Source organism: Vipera berus, assembly GCF_964194415.1.
Source record: "Vipera berus genome assembly, chromosome: 1".
Classification (NCBI taxonomy): Eukaryota; Metazoa; Chordata; class Lepidosauria; order Squamata; family Viperidae; genus Vipera; species Vipera berus.
Genome location: NC_138202.1, coordinates 274,850,520 through 274,869,978, shown reverse-complemented (window position 1 = coordinate 274,869,978; position 19,459 = coordinate 274,850,520). Strand labels below are relative to the sequence as shown.

At 40.6% G+C, this 19,459-nt stretch overlaps 1 protein-coding gene across 1 annotated transcript in view; it reads right to left on the bottom strand.

Moving 5' to 3' along the window:
• The window catches only part of CCDC170 (coiled-coil domain containing 170), a 63,014-nt gene that overhangs the window by 41,152 nt on the left and 2,403 nt on the right, over nt 1-19,459 (bottom strand). Inside the window, exons 2-3 of the mRNA XM_081313304.1 lie at nt 11,761-11,895; nt 7,109-7,365 (exon numbers count right to left, since the gene is read on the bottom strand). Coding sequence (XP_081169430.1) covers nt 7,109-7,365; nt 11,761-11,895 — 392 coding nt within the window. The remainder of the gene's footprint in view (nt 1-7,108; nt 7,366-11,760; nt 11,896-19,459) is intronic.

Genomic DNA, 19,459 nt, shown 5'->3' with positions numbered 1-19,459 from the left:
TAACAAGGAAAACAGGTCATGAAGAGGATGTGTAGTGTCCCAGATAATCTTACGGACCCTGCTCAGGCAACACTTCTGTGCTATGTCCTGGATGGAGGGGAGAGAACTGCCAATGATCTTTTCAGCCATCCCCACCACTCTCTGCACCGCCTTCCTGTCTGAAGCAGTGATGCTTCCAAACCAGACTGTGATGCTGTATGACAGGGAAGGAAGATGTGCTTTTCTCATACGACGCAGAAAATGCAGGCGCTGCTGTGCCCGCTTCACCAGATTCTCACTGTTGATCGACCAAGCCAGCCTACTCATTAGCTGCACACCCAGGAATTTGATGCTGGTAACCATCTCCACAGGTGAATCATTAATGCACAGAGAAGTGTGGCTGTGCCTGCCTTTTCTGAAATCGACAATGATCTGTTTGGTTTTTCTGGTATTTAAAACTAGGCTGTTTTCCTTACACCAGTTCACCAACCCCTCAACCTCCTTGCGGTAAGCTTCTACTTGTCATCATGAATAAGTCCACTACTGTTGTATCATCTGCGAACTTCACAATATGGTTGATGGCAAACCTAGCACAACAGTCATGGGAGGGAAGGAGGGAGGGAGAGGGAGAGGGAGAGGGAGAGAGAGAGAGAGGGAGGGAGGGAGGGAGGGAGAGATTGTACTTCCTTTTTCCCTCTTCTATTCTAAAAAAAAATTGTGTAATGTGCAAGGCTGATCTTCCTCTTCTGTTCTGGTCTGAATAGTCTCTCCCTGAAAGGGGTCCTAGTCAAAATGAATCTCTGTTTACAGGAAAATACTATTTTCAAATTAGGAAATATATTCCATGGGACTCATAGAACACCAATAAACAGTAATGAATTTTCTTTCTAAACAAAAATCATAATAAAAGTGCAAAAATGCTGTACACATACAGAAAAGCATCCTTTTATAAATGCTGATATAAAATATATGATGTGTATCCATATAATAAATTATATGCAACTTTGTTGTTGTTGTTGTTAGCTGCGAAGTCGTGTCCGACCCATCGCGACCCTATGGACAACATTCCTCCAGGCCTTCCTGTCCTCTACCAACTTCTGGAGTCCATTTAAGCTCACGCCTACTGCTTCAGTGACTCCATCCAGCCACCTCATTCTCTGTCGTTCCCTTGCTCTCAATCTTTCCCAGCATTAGGCTCTTCTCCAGTGAGTCCTTCCTTCTCATTAGGTGGCCAAAGTATTTGAGTTTTAGCTTCAGGATCTGGCCTTCTAAAGAGCAGTCAGGATTGATCTCCTCTAGGACTGACCGGTTTGATCGCCTTGCAGTCCAAGGGACTCGCAGGAGTCTTCTCCAGCACCACAGTTCAAAGGCTTCAATTCTTTGGCGCTCAGCCTTTCTTATGGTCCAACTTTCACTGCCATACATTGCAACTGGGAAGACCATAGCCTTGACTATACGCACTTTTGTTGACAGGGTGATGTCTCTGCTTTTTAGTATGCTGTCTAGATTTGCCATGGCTTTCCTCCCCAGGAGCAAGCATCTTTTAATTTCTTGATATGCAACTTAGAACATGTTAAGTTTCATTCATATGGTATTTATTATTAACTAATTAATTGTACTGTCAGGATTGCTATACATACCATCAATAAATAGGATTGAAAAAGTGTAAGGTCTCTTGAGGGGGAGCCTAGAATCTACAACACTATTTCAGTAACATCTGCAGGATCTTCTCCCAAATGCAATCAAAATAAAATTATACTAACCGGTATTATAGAGCTCAAAGGAAGCTGATGATCAAGCCTGCCCACCATTAAAACAAGTTAATGAACATAAAAGTGCTGCATACAGTAACTGTTCCTCTAAGAAGAAATTGTTCCCTAGAGCCTTCTCTACTTTCTCTATGCATTCTTCCTGTCCATGGAAAAATATGCCTTCCTCCCCCTCTGCATTTCACTCGATAGCTTTACCAAGCAAGGGAAAGGTAAAAGGTAAAGGTTCCCCCCGCACATGCGTGCTAGTCGTTTCCGACTCTAGGGGCCGGTGCTCATCTCTGTTTCAAAGCCGAAGAGCCAGCGCTTGTCCGAGGACGTCTCCGTGGTCACGTGGCCGGCATGACTAGAAGCCAAAGGCGCATGGAACACTGTTACCTTCCCACCGCAGTGGTCCCTATTTTTCTACTTGCATTTTTACGTGCTTTCGAACTGCTAGGTTGGCAGAAGCTGGGACGAGTAACAGGGGCTCACTCTGTTACGCGGCATTCGGGATTCGACCCGCCAAACTGCCGACCTTCTGATCGACAAGCTCAGCGTCCTAACCCACTGAGCCACCCGCATCCCTTTTACCAAGCAAAGATTTCCGCAATTGAAAACGTCCTGTCCAAATAACAGCAAAGTCTACTATCAAAAACCCACTTATACTGGGCATGCTCCTGAAGGTCAGAGTGATGAAAGCAGACTGAAGTAGAGAAATTTCTCGAGTTCCAAGCAGCAACACTGGAAGGAAGGAGAAAATTGGCCTAAGAACCGCTTCTTCATTATGAAAAATACACAAGTGGAAATTAGCAGAAAGTGGTTCCAACTATGCAGCTTATCTAAGAGAAATTTCAGCAGGCTGTAAAGCCATCCTTAATCCTAGCAGTTTATGAGATCATTAGTCATAGATTTAAAACGTTTCTTCTAAGTGTCCAAAGAGCCCAGCTGAGGTTCCATCTAAGGAAGCGATGCATATGCTTTTCGCATGGATAAAAATACATCTTTTCCCTTGCACACTTCACCCTTGTAGCTTCTGCCAGGCAATTCACATTAAGGATGCTCAGACTACAGATAGTCCTCGACTTACAACTGTTTGCTTAGCGACTGTTCAAAGTTACAAAAAATACTGGGGGGAAAATGAGTCATGATGGATTTTGTCATTTACAATCATTGCAGCATCCACATGGTCACACATCATCAAAATTTAGATGCTTGACAACTGACTCATATTTATGGCCGTGTCCCGGAGTCATGTGACCATTTTCTGAGAACTTCTGACAAGCAAAGTCAATGGGGAAGCCAGATTCACTTAACAACCGTGTTACTAGCTTGACAACAGCAGGAATTCTCCTGGCTACTGTTGCAAGAAAGGTTGTAAAATAGGGCAAAACTTATTTACTAACTGTTTCACTTAACAACAGAAATTTTGGGCTTACTTGTGTTGTAAGTTGGGATAGCAGTCAGGTTATATGTATATGTATATGTATGTGTATATGTACACACACACACACACACACACACACACACACAAACCACGTTGCTCCAAAGTAACATTTGGGGGGGGGGAAAGTCCTCCAAAAATGGACCATAAACTGGGTGTCTCTATGTAAGGGAAGATGGAGGACATCCCTCAGGGCTGATAAACATGGCTGATGTAGACGGAAGCGCTCTCTGATTTAGAAGGTAGCTTCAGCATGGAATAAGATAAGCAATCTTCAAAATGAGATCCATGACAACCGTATGTCTAAACTCTTGACTGATGGAAGATTAGGGGGGGGTGGAATTAAATAGTACTATTGTACAGCCCTCAGAGAAGAAGAGGAATTACAACAGACCAGTTGGTTTGGTTGGTAAATGCTTGGCAGAGCAATAGAAGGGACTAGGAAAACACACTGGATGTGATATCTACTCGGACAAGAGACCACCAAAAATCCTGTAGTTTAAATAAGCCAAAAGTCCAGCTGGCCTGCTATTGTAGCAGAGAGTCAGTATTTCTTCCCTCAAGCAAGAAGAATGTACAGCTGGCTGTTGGGTTGCAATTCTCCCTCCTGTTCCTAAGGAAAGGGATATGTTGATTTGGAAGGTCATCGATACAAGCCTTGTTACTGAGTACAAATGCTTGGTGAATCCAGGAGTCTTATCTTCCTGCCTCCAGAGTCTCCCAGCTGAAACAGCCTGGATGGGGTGGGATACAAAGTTTCTGGTGAGGTGAGTCATAAGGGACAAAGTATTCAGGATTATGTAGCCATCAGCCTGCTTGTCCTTCACCACAAGAACAATGCTGCTCCAATATGACCTAGCATCTGTTGGCAGTTTCATCCTAAGTATTTTCACAAATCCAAGAAACTGGAAAGGTCTTTACCATAATGTTTTTACAGCTACTAGCAGTTCTGACAGGAGGGTGACAGGGAGAGGAGAAAGCTTACACAACAGATGAGGGAAAGCAACATCCAAGCGTGGTGGATAGAGAATTTTGAATGTGTGAGATTTTCACAATTGGGCCATGGTGATGCAGAGAGGAAGCACTCCATTCTGGGGTAGTTGAAGTTGGAGAGGGAACAAACACCAAGTATTTCCAGACATGTTTTGAGACAGGAAGAAAGGAATGGAAGACAAGATGATGGAGTGTCAAGCCGAGAGCCAGGAGTTTTTACACTAGTTATAAACTCAACTGTCAACTACAAGGCCACCAAGCACTGTCCCAAGAGTCCATTAATTTATGGGGGGTGGGAAGAACTAGGGGTTTCAACTTTCATAGATACAAGAGGAACTGGCAAATTGACAGTAGACAATCAAGTATTTTGCTTGGCTCAGATCTGGTCTGCAGAAATAATTCTTATCTAAATAAGCCATGTTTTTGAAACATCTGCCAAATCAAGTAGCAGAGATCTGTGATTTACTCCAGAAACTTGATTGGAGAAGTCTGGCAGCTGGAGAACAAATTCCAGTGAATGACCCTTTGAGTTTGTATCTTCTACCCACTGATTTTAAATGATTTGCAGGTAAATGTGTGCGAAGTCTAAGAGAAAGTTGCTTATTGCTCCATGGACTACTTTGGCATCATGCAGTTGTATATCTTAGTGCATTTCCAAACATAAGCAGAGGAGGAGCAGAGACTTTGACCATAATTCTTGAATTTTACCTTGTTATCCAGAAGTTTAATCCTATAAGGAGTTAAAAGATTGAAAGAATCTGGACTTGTGTTCTATATTCTAGATGGGAGTACAGCCTTAACAATTGCTGTCTCAATGTGCACTATATTCAAAAACTCATTGAAAGTTTTGATAAAGGAAGAACTTGCTAATCTGACCAATAAATATGGGTTTATCTCACAGTTCCTCAGCCAAATACAACTTCTGGTAAGAATCTTAGTGTCCATTGTGCCAAATTAAATAATATCAAGCAAAGAATCAGCCATAAAGTATTTTGCATAAGAAATCATTGTGAGTGCACTAGTTTAGGCTGCAGACTGGTAGATTTTTCTGCCCATACATAAGCCAGTTTGAAGTTGATGCAACACAGGCTCTCCTTGAAGTCTTAAATTTTCTGCCAAAAGCAGAAGATTCCTAATGTTTAAAAGACCCTAGATAAAACTGTTTGGGACTTCCTCCTCTTTCTGGAGCGATGATTACAAGAAACACAAGAATAACTCCAGAACATCTACCAGTACAACTTGAAAGCTCCATGACTTTGTTACACAGGAAGTAGGCCATGTTAGCCAGCCTATATAGTCATTTGTTCTGAGCAAGCATTGCCCATTTAGGTTTCGACACTTTTGTCAAATCATCCAGGAAAAGGGATCCCAGGGAACTTCCTTAACTCTTGGTTAAGCATCTGGATTATTATTTTTTTCCATCTCAGGCTTGCTTTTGCACACATAAGGACTGTAACTCAGTGCAGCAAAGTTACAAAAAAATGGCAGGGAAAAGGTTAAGACTGATTAGAGGTTGATTCTTTCCTTTTGTACGGCCACCAAACTGTAATGCAATTTTAAATCAGAGTGAACAAGACTTCCTGAGCACGAAAATAATGAACGGGAAGATCCCTGACTTGTTACAGGTTTGTATTCTTCTGGTCACTCTTAGATTTCTTAGGAGGTGACTTTTGGACTTGCTAGGTGTAGAAGAAAAAGAGACCCACCATTCTTTTGGATTCAGAAGCAAAAAACCAGAGTCCTCTCTCTCTCTCTCTCTCTCTCTCTCTCTCTCTCTCTCTCTCTCTCTGTGTGTGTGTGTGTGTGTGTGTGTGTGTGTGTGTGTGTGTGTGTGTGAGAGAGAGAGAGAGAGAGAGAGAGAGAGAGGACACTAAGTTAAAAAAAGGAAGAGAATAAATGAATCAAATGCTACTGCAAGTTCTTACAAGTTCATGACCCAACCATTTTCTCCAATAGGTAGGGCTAGTCTAAAGATTCAGGATAATTTGGATAATTTCAGAGGCAAGATTGCATTGCTAGAGCAGTGTTTCTCAAACACTTGACAACTTCAAGATGTGGACTTCAACTTCAAGAACTCCTCACCCAGCGTGGGATAGACCTTACTGTCCGCTGCAGAGGCAGGTATCATTCCAAAAAAATTAAAATGCCCTCTGTGGGATTCTCAAGCATGCAAATTAATGAGGTGTGAGAAAAGACCGAACCACTGCGAGGAGGAGTCAGTTACATACTGACCTCAACGCAGCAATAAGGAAATGGGAGTTCCCTATTCTCCCCAAATCCCTTTTTATTCTCCCACTTAGATGAAGTTTCTCATGACTGTAAATAGTTCCAAATTTTCCATTTAAAAAGCCCCGAGAACAGGACAATAGGAGAGTATTCAAAGAAGTTAAATAAAAGTCTCCAAACCTAAATCTTTTACCTTACATCAGAAATGTAACTAATACTAAACAGGTGCTCATGACACAACACACGGTGCCTTGCAAAAGACTTTTATATATCACAATAAAATACTTCCTTTCCTCAGTAATGAGATATCTCCCACTGCCATCAGGGAAACAAAGCAAATCCAAATGGCTTTTTTTTTAATGACCTGGGTTGAAACTCAAGTTACAGTTTGTTTCATTTAGCTAAAAAATTCTTTTGTGCAATTCTGAAGGCTTGAGGAGTTACAAATATACAACACAAATATAAAATACACGCAATACTTTCTCAGAAGAAAGTTCAAATAGCGTCCTACCTGCCTCTACACACACACACACACACACAAACATATTCCCAATTTGTTTTAAAGAAAAGTAGAAGTATTCAAACTTAGTCTACATATATTAATGAAAATGAGCTCAACGATTTCAGCCCAGCACCCTCACTTAGCAATCATAACAAGTACTGTTTTCTACTACTCCGTGGCAATGTATTAAAAGGTAATGTCTCCTGCTGTTCTTACCTGATCTGCTCTTCTTGTTCATGGATTTTCTCCTTTAGCTCCAAGTTCTCCTGGAGAATAGCCTGTGATTTTAGCTCTGCTTGATGTTTGGAAATGGCAATTGCGCCTGATTCCTTCTCAAGTTCTTGGAATTTGTGTTGCATGGAAGAAAGGAGAGAGGACTGGCGAGCATCATTCTCCTTATAGCCCCCAATTTCAGCTTTGAATTCTTGTATAGCTACTTCCTGGGAGACTGTTCTGGATTTAAGATCTAGAATCTATAAATAAAAAATAGGTAATAAAATATAATAGGGATAAAAATATTACTTGATTGTACTTTTCTTGCAAAGGCAGATTTAATAGCATTATAACACGTGCATCCCATGTATTGCTCAAGCAATTGAATTTTCACTTCAATATTTCATGTGATTAACGAGCACAACTATCAGCCTGAATAGATAATACCGTATTTTCCGGCATATAAGACTGGGCGTATAAGACGACCCCCCAACTTTTGAGATGATTTTCAAGATTTTTCGTCTTATACGCCAGAAAATCAGCGAGCCCGGGAAGGCACGCCCTCCTCTCTCACTGTGAAGGAAGCAGGGCAGGCTGGCATCCCTCTTGAGGCAGCATCGCTCCCCGGCTCCTAAGGAGTCCTCGGGGATGCTGCCTCAAGAGGGAAGGACTGCCCTGCCGGCTCCCGCCCAACGCCGGACGGCTCCGCCGATGCTGCTTCAAGAGGGAAGAGCGTGAGGCGCCTGCCATGGCTCTTTAGGCAGCATCCCCGAGGACTCCTTAGGAGCCGGGGAGCGATGCTGCCTCAAGAGGGAAGAGCGTCGGGCGGGAGCCGGCAGGGCAGTCCTGCGCGCGTGCGCATGCACAGGACTGCCCTGCCAGCTCCCGCCAGACGCCAGCCTGCCCTGCTTCCTCCACAGTGAGAGGGGAGGGCGTGCCTTCCCGGGCTCGCTGATTTTCCGGCGTATAAGACGACTGGGCGTATAAGACAACCCCCCAACTTTTGAGGTGATTTTCATGGGTTAAAAAGTCATCTTATATGCCGGAAAATACGGTATGTAGAAGGACAAGCAATCTGAATAACTATTTTCTCATAAAAGTAGCTCTTCATAGTAAATAGATTCTGATAGAAACCTTAGTGGACAACAAAGTGTCTTCTTTTGTGAATCTACTCAGACCTTAAAGTCTTTTTCAGGACTATTCTCAAAGCTCCCACAAAATCTGGGCCTGAAGAAAAGCATATTATGAATGCCAGAATGCACTGGAGCAATTAGGATTTCATTTTTTCTTTCACGGTTTTTAGAATTTATTATTATTGGGGGGGAGGGGAGTTGTTTTTTTTGTGGGAATGGTTCCTTTCATGTTTTTTTAATTGTCAGTCATTAGAAACTTTGGAAATGGGTGGTAAATCAATGAATTAAATAATTAACATGGGTAAGTATCAGGAAGAGAAAGGAAGCCATCGTAACCTTTTGGAAATAGGTCAAAACAAATCGTCTTCACCTTTACTTTAGTCACAGTGCAGCCAGCACCGCTGCTGAGGAACGTCACCACACCATGGAGCGTCACCATGGCTGAGGAGCGTCACCAGCACCCTAAGTACAGAAACCCCAGCTACCTTATTGCCCTGCACTCCACAGAGTCTGCCACACCCGGCTGACCTTCACCATCTTTCTCCTCCTGCTGTCTAGACATGCTTGGCCTGCTTACTGTAATGCAGTGCTGGCCGTGCTAGGCCTTTTTCATCAGGCCATGCACACTGTTCTCCAAATCGCACATGCTGTCCTCCAAACAGCACACTGTTATCCACATGATCCTTCAGAAAACCTTTGGAAAGCTTCTGAAGTCTTCCAAAGCATCACAAGAACAGGATGCAGTATTTGGGGAATGGCAGCCCCCCGCCCCATGAGGTCATCTTCTCCAGGTCTCACAAGGAAACCACGATGTGCAACCTGGAGAAGAAAACCTCATGCAGCTAGCAACCACCTTGCAAAAGGCCAGGCTGGGCATGCTTGGGTCAGCAGTGGAAGCAAGTATGGTGACAAGGGCCACGGAATGCGGGAGGCCAAACGGGCGAAGGTGAACACATGATGCCAGGACCTGGCTTTTTTCAGTTCATTCACAACTTCAAATGGTTGCTCAACTATAAGCTGAGGCTTATTGGACTGTCTGGATCAGGGCAAAGAATTAGTGATAAGGGTTGTTTTCTGAAAGTATAATGAAAATGAATTAAATATATAACTGTGACGTGTGTGTATGTGTGTGTGTAATCAAAGTCCAGTTCAAAAGTGGATTTAAAAAGGGAACTTCAAACAAAGATATAACAAACTCCTTGTATTTCACCACATAAGCAATTAAACATTACTCTGGGTAATAAATGAATATATTGTTTAACTTTAGAGAAATTAACAGAATTGGCAAAGATGGGAGTTTGAAAAGCTTGAAAACAAATAATAAACATTTGCCTTATGTTGAAAGTTACATTTTCTCTTTGAAATTTTGGGAGCTGTTAACAGAATGAAATAAAAAAAGATAATTGCTTTTGACTCGCACAATAATTAAATGAATTAAGAGTCTGCCAAGAACAATTGCATACATAATGCACAATGGATGACTCATGCAATAAATCTAGGAATTAGTATAATGTTCAAAATATTCACACAGACAAAAATCACACAAACAAAAAACCTAAACAATGAATTAATCCTTGGCAGAACTTGTTCTTTCAGAAATAGTCTAGGTCTTTTTTTTTTTAAAGAGCAAACTTAAGAAACTTCAGAACTCTTTTCTTATGCAGTATTACTTTTGTGATGGCTAGGATTCCACTCCTTGACACGATGGGCACATTAATATGTCCTTCTGTTAGGCTACAGTTCCATGTATCTAGGTATAAGGCCAAGAGAAGTTGTGAAGACATTCCTTGCATAAGATTGGGCTGCGGCACAAGAATATTACAGTACAAGTCTTGTCTATCAGAAAAGGACCAAATGGAAGAAGAGTCACTGTTGAAACTGTACTAACATTCCAAACCAGAACAAATGTATCTGAAAGTTAAGGACTAGCTCAGACATCACAATGTATACCGTAAAGCTTTTGGTTCAGTTTGAAGGACTGGAAATTTGTTCTAAGCTGATTACTGAGAATGCTGAATTCATTTCTGTGAATGCTTTAAAACAGGGGTCCCCAAACCTCCGTCTGTGGACCAGTACCGGGCTGCAGCATGCCAGCAACTGGGCCGCGCAAACAAGCAAAGCCCCATCCATGAGATGTAGGCAGCACACAAAACCACACACACTTGGTCCGTGGAAAAACCTTTCTTCACGGAACCAGTCCCTGGTGCCCAAAAAGTTGGGGAGCTGTGCTTTAAAATACTGTTTTAATGTCTGCTGCTTAATGTTCCTATACTTTTCAGAGCAGGGTATCTTTCTGTCCAGCCAGAAATCTCAGAAATATTCCAAGTAGAAAATTCACTCACACATACGAAAACTAATAATATTAATTTGGTTCTACCCACAAGATTTTGGGATCATCCTATTCATTTTTAAAATCAAGCAGTCACAGCTGTATGCTTTAAAAACTGTATTGGAAATTATTTAGTAAAACCATGCAAATAAAACAAACCTCATTATGCAACCCTTGTTTAGCTGTATGCCGTAATTAGTAGGAAAACATGTTGGTGGCACCTGGTGAAGCATTTTGTCATGTTCTTTCCTTGAGTACGGGTGATCTACCGAAGAAAAACCCATTGCAAATCTGCCATTGGAAGAGGCTAATGGTACACATTTATTAAGTTTATATGCCACCCATCTCACTACTGAAGCAGTTTATAAAATATATAGAAGGGAGAGGAACTATAAACTTCACAGATGCAGATCTTGCAAGATATTTCTAAGTGTTACACAAGTCAAATTCAAAACCCTTATGAGAAGGAGGAAATCTATTGTGATAGAGGAACAAGAAATAACTGTCCTAGTCTATGCTGATCAGACTCCATGTGGAATGTGTCCAGTTTTGAGAACTGCAATCTAAAAGGGTCATGGCCAAACTGGAGCAGGTTTAGAAGGGGGAAGCAAAGATGTTGAAGGAACTGAAAAACCATTCCTGTGGAACTGGACTTTTTTTTTTAGCCTGCAGAAGAGGACAAAGAGACAGAAGGTAAGACTTCAAATATCTATAAGGTTGTCACATAAAAAGAGGAATGTTCTGGAGGAGAGGTCTATAACCAATGGTTTGAGACTACAGAGAAGCAGACCCAGGCTGGTTACTAAGAAGAACTTCCTGACACTAAGAAATTGTGGAATAGGTTGCCTCGTGAAGTGGTAAAGCCCCTTTCATTGGCGGGGGAATGAACAGAGAGAGACTGGACAGCCACTTGCCCAAAAATATTTTTAAAAGATCCTGCACCAAGCAGGGGAATGGATTAGTTGACCTCTTCGATCCTCACATATCTATGATTCTAGAATACCTGAGGGAAAATTTGGAAGTGTTAAAAAGAACCTTTAAACACAGGCAGGTTATAATAGCTAGAATGCCTAAGTATTGTACCAAAGAAGAGAGCTTTAATTAAACATTTAATTGTATGTACCATGCAGTAAACATACCCTGTTATTAACCAATATTTTCATGCAGGAGAAAGCATTCGTTTCAAAACATACCTCTGCTTGGGCACATTCGTACTTCACTAGGAGTGCGGCAAGCTCACTTCTGGCTGTTTCCGCTGCGTTCCGATAATGGACTAGCTGTTCTCGAGTGTCAGGAACATCCAGTAGCAAATAATTATGAGTTCTCTGCTTTACAAAAAACAAGGGTTAATGGCAAACAGTCAGAATTCTTATTACTTGTTTTAGTGCTTTGCTCAGTTCTTTAAAAGGCATTGTTTTAAATCAGTTTAGTTTTAAAGTCAGATAACTTTAAATTTGATCTTCATTCCAATCTGGGCGTGGAATGAAAACTGCCTTGGAAGATAACAGGCACAAGACAATAGAGTGCAATGGATTTAATTTGCTTGGATATTTATTAACTTTTATATTCTTGACTAATATTCTTTTATTTTTCTTTTTTCTTTTTTTGCACTGTAGTTCTGCTACAGTGGGATGATCATGGCTCTACAGCGGCCATGTAGTTCTGGATGATCATGGCTCTCATCTATAGTAGAGTCCATATTGTATGGAAGACTTCTCTTTTCTTCATGGTCAAGTAAAATGCTGGTTTACTTCAGGATCCTATGTGAATTTCTGGTACACCACCTGGAATTCGAGCTGATGATCTGCGGTTATGACACACAACTTCTTTTCTCTCTTTTTCCTTCAAGTACTCTCATAAAGATGGTAGAAAACTTGCGTAGGTGTCTGAAGACCAATAAGCTGAAGTTTCCTCCAGAAAAGACTGGGATACTGTAAATAAGGTAAGCGGAGAGATAGGAATTGCCCACTGAGTCTCCCAGTTGAGTAGAGGTTTGAGCCTGAATCTCATCAGTCCTGGGTCAACACTAGCAATCTCTGATTCATCCAACGGTTGTATCCAACTTTACAAAATATATAAACATAAAAGGGAGCTGTGTATAATCTAGCTATAACTATTGTTACTTCTTCACTTATCGCGTTGCATAGTTTTTAACACTGAAGCTGAACAAGTTACCCTTGCTTGTGCATCCATTCCAAAGGATGCTCCATGGGCTTGATTGTGGCAATCAGTTCTTACACTGGATGACATGGATGTCAGTTCCCAAGGCTGGGATCAGATGGACCCCCCAGAAGATGGCTGTGCCATACTCTCTGAAGAACTGGACAAGAGTTTGCTATCTTAATATTGTCTACACCAGGGGTGTCAAACTCAATTTCATTGAGGGCCGCATCTGCATTGCAGTTGCCCTCAAGGGGCCGGGTGGGTGTGGCCTGGGTGGGCGTGGCCTACTGGGTGGGCATGGCTAGAGTGCGTGTGGCCTACTGGGTGGGCATGGCCAGCTCTACATCGTTCGCATGAAGGGTGCCTATGGGGGCCTGGGCAGGAGTGGGACAGATCTGAGGGTCTCTGGCAGAAGGAGGGTCTCTGGGCCAGGGCCAAGGCAGTGGGGGGCCGTTCCCTCACTGTTTCCAGGATGGCTTCGCGGGCCACATGAAACCACTTCGCGGGCCGGATCCGGCCCCCGGGCCTTGTGTTTGACATGTCTGGTCTACACACAGCTGCCTTATTTGAAAGTACTGTTAACTTGTTCCTTCCTTCTTCCCTTTGGAATCAGCGGCCTGTGGAACTCCGGATGGCCCCCCCGACCTTCACTCGTTTCGCCGGGACCTAAAAACTTGGCTTCTCAAGCTTGCCGGCCTGGACTGAGGGTTTTGGGTTAAGGTTTTAATTTTTAATTATTTTGGGGCTATTTAATTTTATTTTATTTTAACACAGTATATATTGTACTGTTTTAATTTGCCCTGTAAACCGCCCTGAGTCCCTCAAGAAAAGGGCGGTATATAAATTGAAATAAATAAATAAATAAATAAAATAGTATTATTAATCAGAATTCCTCTTCACTGTTTTCAATATTGACTGGGAGGGAGGGGGAAGTTTGATCAGGCTGCTGCCTAATGTTTGATATGCTTCAGAAGTGAATACGTCGACACACGCAGCTTTGGTGATCACTAAGCTTGGAAGAATTATTTTAAAGCAATACATATACAGTAGTGTATGTTCCAATCAGAATTGTACAGCCTGCTGCTGAGCTTTATTTCTTATTACTATGACTTATATTAGGGCTGTGCAATGCTTCAGATCTGAAGGGGAAAAGATGCTCTGGAGTGTGCGGAGAAGCTTATGGAGCACCTGACCACAATTCCTTAGAGCAACTGCATCTTTTTTCTTTGAATCAGAACTTACTGCATTACCCTAATTTAAATGACTTCCCTGATTCCATGAGTGAGTCACAAATCAAATGCAACATAAAACTAAGACACAGATTTATTGTTGCTGTGGGTTTTTTTTATTACTGCTCAATGGTAAAAATTAAGTGAAAAAATACATGCTTTATTTTTTTCAACTGTAACATATGGAAGTTAGCTTATACTTCAAAATACACAACATATGTGCTCAGGCTCATCCTTTTTATACCGATTGCGATCAGGGTTTTGGCTAGTATTTCAATGTGTGTACCGTTCTCCCACTTTGCTCTTCGGTGTCAGAATCCTGAATATTGTTTCTATTCTGAGAACAGCTGGCAGCACTTATCCCAGAAAGCCCAATTACCTTAAATAAAGCAAGGATTTATGAAAAGAGGAAAGTGAGAAGAATCAACATTGTGTCCTCTAAATGAGTTTTTAGCATGATGTCTGCCCAGCTGTTACACTTGTCTATTTATCTTTTAGCTTAAAATGTTTTCAGAGGAGAATTTATTTATTCATTTAACCTTAACAAGAAAGCATAAACAGTGCAACTCTAAACTTAATGCAGAGGGTTGGGATTGGGGAGGATTCGTCTTTTAAGTGCTGTTCAAATTGTGCAAAAACTTCAGCGCAAAGCTGAGAATTTAACTTTTCACTGTTGTTCCCGAGTTGGGAATGCAGCCTTTTAAGGAGCCTAGTTGCAGAAGTTGGAAAGTTAGTAGCATCACCCAGTCTCCTTAGCCTGGATTCAACGAGGCAATTAGCCTTTTAGTCGGCCAATGGGCAAAGGGCAACTTTTTCCTGACAAGGTTAGATTGTGCAAATGTTACTGAACAGATACCGCTTGAATTTTGATTGGAATGCCTTTTCAGGAAGGAGCATTGAAGAAATGGTTTCAATTTCATTGCTTTATGCCAAGTATACCTTTAGGTGTGTAAATCTTCCAGTAACACAAAGCTGTGACTACAATTTCCCTGACTTGACCCTCATCCCCTCCCGAATTGCAGGAAAGTAGTCATATTGCTGATGGCCAAAGAGGAAAGAGCACTGTTGTTGTAACAATCACACCCATTCACATGTAACCTATCTAAGAAGTGCGGTTTTGTTTGAAAGAGTTGTGGTATTTTTCTAGCCATTATCCAAAGGAGCTTAAATCAAGTTTCAGTTCCATTCGTAATTCATTCAAACCGCTGTTTGAAACACATGCTTAATATATTGTTCAATATTCTGCCTTCGATACCGTCCTGTTCTGTGGTTTTTAAGGCAGAATAGAAAAAGTGATTGTATTAGGACCATAACTCTGGTCTCTCCTTCTGTTGACCATTGTGCCACCTGCTGTTTAAATTATTCAGCATCTCTGATAATTCCTTCACTATAAATAAAAATCCCCAATCACTATAAAAAAGCATGAAAAAGGAATGTAACCAAAAATATGTGTAAATATCAAGAAAGATGCATATTTTTAAAATGTACATAAAATTAAACAAAATTAGGTTTAAATTAAACAATACATTAAAGCCTTAGAAAATGATATACCTAAGAATAATTAATGTTTGTATAACACTGAAAGTTTAAATTTTTTTTAAAAAAACCCTTTATCTATAATTTGTATTGTGGTTTTATTCTATGTCTATGTACTTAGTTATGATTAATGAATAGACTCACTACCATTACTACTATAATATGTGCTGATTAATATAAACAGTCTGCATGTGCTATATATATTATTATGCCATTTTTCCTAAAGAAATATAAATTCTTTTGAAATTTGTTTCACATAGTTTTTCATAACACATGCATTTTGCATACAGCTTTAAATCTTCCTTAATACTTCTTTACCCACTGTGCTTAATATATCCTTTTTATATTCAGCTTTAATACATAGTCCCCACCCACTTCACCTCCCAATAAAGATTTGTACATTTTTGAGCCATGAACAACAATCTTATGGTTTATGCTGAAAGAATGTCTGTACTGGTAGATCATCTAGTTTTTCTTTTACATGATACACTACATTACACAAGCCCGAGGCTGGCAGTATAGCAGCAAAAGACAACTTGGTACATATGTCCTTTTGAGATGGGACACTTCTCCTTTTCCTGGATACGATATTTTTAAAAAGAAAAAAAAATATTGAATTAAATCTTTCACAATTACCAGATCAAACGGGATGTTGAGATTCCCATCTGAACCTTGTAAGACTTTGGACAAGAACTCGAAAATCCTGTTAAATGTTGGCAATCAATTGAGATTCTGGCCATATTAAAAAGTCTTTGTGTCCGGATTTTATTTTTATTTATATGGCCACCCATCTCAGACACTGGCTGTAGACATTAGAGATCATCCGTTGGATTTTGACAGACTACAAGTGGTCCATGTGCCATAAAGAACCAATGATGAAAAGAAATTCTGTGGTTTTCTTTTGCATTGTCTCCCAAAAATGAGCTTTAAGATATGATGCTTTGGGACATTTACACATGGTCATCAACTTACAACCACAATTTAGCCCAAAAGTTTCTGTTGTTAAGTGAGACATTTGTTAAGTGAGTTTTGCCACATTTTACGACCTTTCTTGTCAAAGTTGTTTAATGAATCATTGCAGCTGTTAATGACATGGTTGTTAAGTGAATCTGACTTCCCCATTGACTTTGCTTGCCAGAGGGTCACAAAAGGCGATCACATAATCCTGGAACACTGCAACCATCATAAATGTGATTCAGTTGCCAAGCATCTGAATTTTGATCATGCAGTCATGGGGATGCTGCAATGGTCGTAAGTGTGAAAAATGGTCATAAGTTTTTCAGTGTCAATTTTCAATGCCAGAATTACTTAATTGTCTTCCACAGCATTCCTACATAGGCATTATATCTATTCTGAGCCTGTGGCACCATGATATTAAACTATGTCACATATAATCAGTTGAAGTTGTTCAATGCCTTCATAAGCTGAAATAAGGCCAAATAAACACGTTTCTATATCTGGTATACTATTTTTAAAATATGGAAGTTACCACATCAACATTCAACATGTATTTTTTCCTATAAAAATAGAGAAAAATGCAATATTTAGATAAAGGGAATAAACTTTTCAGCTATGTTGACTATCCCTACCCCACTTTTATTCAGAGCTATAGAGAAGTATTTGCAAGTAGTGTATGCATTGTCCTACACTTAACATCCTAATTTTAGGGCCCTGACCTGGAAGGATCCCATGAGGCAGCTATGCAAAAATCTTTCTCTGTTTCTCTGAACTTTACATCAAAGCATGGTTGAAGGAAAGATAAAGAGCAGAAAACCAGAAATCTTAAGATACATGTACTCCCTTTGTTATGTTTAATAAGAAACAGCTCAGTCCTTGAATGTCAAAAGATAAAACTGTACCGAAATATAATTGAAATAATAACTGTTAGGGCATTATGTAAGGTATCACAGCTGTTGAAATAGTGTCCTATGAAATGAATGTTTAATCTAAAAGTATTGATGTACAATGAAACTTTAAGGAGCAATGTAGGCAATTCCTTTTTCATTATTTCCAATACTTTCATTAGAACAGCTTTCCCCAACCTTGGGTTACCTGATACTTTGGACCACATCTCTCAGAAATCCCCAATCAATATGTCCAAAGGTCTCATGGTTGGAGATAGCAGAATTTGGGATTATTGTTATTGTCTAAATTATTGAAATTTAAATGAAGCTAATTATACTAAAGAGTAGTTAAACAACTTCCTCGATCTATGGAGATTCTCCATCATCCAGGTCAGGATTGTCCCAAAGAAGAAGCAACTGAACTTTCTTTGTTTTTTCTTTTAAAGTGTTCCGCTTCTCAACCAAGAAGCTTCTTGGATGAGAATTGAAATGTTTTCAAAGAAAAGAAACCAAGAAAGTCCAGTAGCGTTTTGGAAAAATACCTTTGGGACAGCTTCCTCGTTACTTCTTATGGATGGATAATACAGTGGCTGAGCCCTAACCTAGAAGTAAAGATTCTAGGGCACTGGTGGCGAACGTATGGCACACGTGCCAGAGGTGGCACACAGAATCCTCTCTGTGGGCACGCGTGCCCACTCCTCACCAGCAGCCCCCCCCCAGAGAGTTGCCCCCAGGTGCGGTCTGCGCAGAGCAACACAGCCAAGGACATGGCAGCCGGGCAGCAGGGACATCATGCACAGATGATGCTGTGGGGTGCAGTTGGACAGTGTGGCAGCCATGGTGCTGAAGGGCTGCCTGGGCAAACTGCTGTGGCAGGTCATGGAGGTGGTGGGTGGTCTTGCGGGTGGGCAGGGGCAGGCAGGGAGTGAGGCAGGGGCAGGTGGCAGGGCGGTTTTGGGGCACTCGGTCTCTAAAAGGTTCACCATCACTGTCCTAGGGCCACATTTGGCCTCTGAGTGCCCTGGATGTAGTTCACAGACTTCCAAAATTGATCATGAGAATCTTTTTAATGTGACAAGGAAAAATAAAATGATTTGAGAGTTAATTGTAACAAAGAGTCAGTTGGCTCACTTGCTAGAAACCAGGAAACTGTGAGTTCTAGTCTCGCCTTAAGCGTGAAAGCCAGCCGGATGACTTGGGGCCAGTCACTTTTTCTCAGCCCAACTCACCCTCAAGATTGTCATTGTGGGGAAAATAGGAGGAGGGAGTATTATGTATGTTTGCCATCTTATAAAGTAATAAAGGTGGGATAAACTAATACATAAATAAAATAAAACAAGAAGTTTTATTTTAAATATTGTATACAGTACTGCATGCTGCCCAGAGTCATATAATGGAATTGAGCTGCTTATAAATTTAATACACTTAAATTATTTCCTCACATAGCAGCTCATACAATGTGGACATGCAATATAAAACTTGTAGTATGTAAATCTTTACAATAATAATAAATATATAAGTTACATACTACAGCTTTTCTTATCGTCTCAAAGCTATGTTTGGATGAGACCAATTATGTCAACTATTACGTGACTATTTGCCAGCAATAGAGTCCAACATTTTATATTTTCTTAAAATATAACTGATATTTTCATTGACTTCCCACTCACTTTGTATTTGTTGGCTGCTGGATTCCTTAATTAACATATACAGGTGTTTGACCAGTGGAGGGATTCAAATATGTGAACAACCGGTTCTCTGTGTGGATGCCGCTTCTGGAAATCCATTCTGGGCCAAAAAATTAGCTACTGGTTCTGCCAAAGTGGTGCAAACTGGCTGAATCCCACCACTGTGTTTGACCAAAATAAACTTTGATAGCTTGCCCACCCCCCAATTTAAGTCTTTCAATGCAGAATCTGATTTATTACTGGGCAACCTCACTTTTTAAGTATATTTTTTATTTGAAGTACATATATGACATGATTATACATACTAAGATTTAAAACTAATACGTAGCATAGAGTTTTCATTTCTTCATATAATGCTAGGGATTTCTGAAAAAAACATTCTGAGTCTACAGATTGAAGTTTGAAAAATATTCTTAGATCTGAGTAAGATTA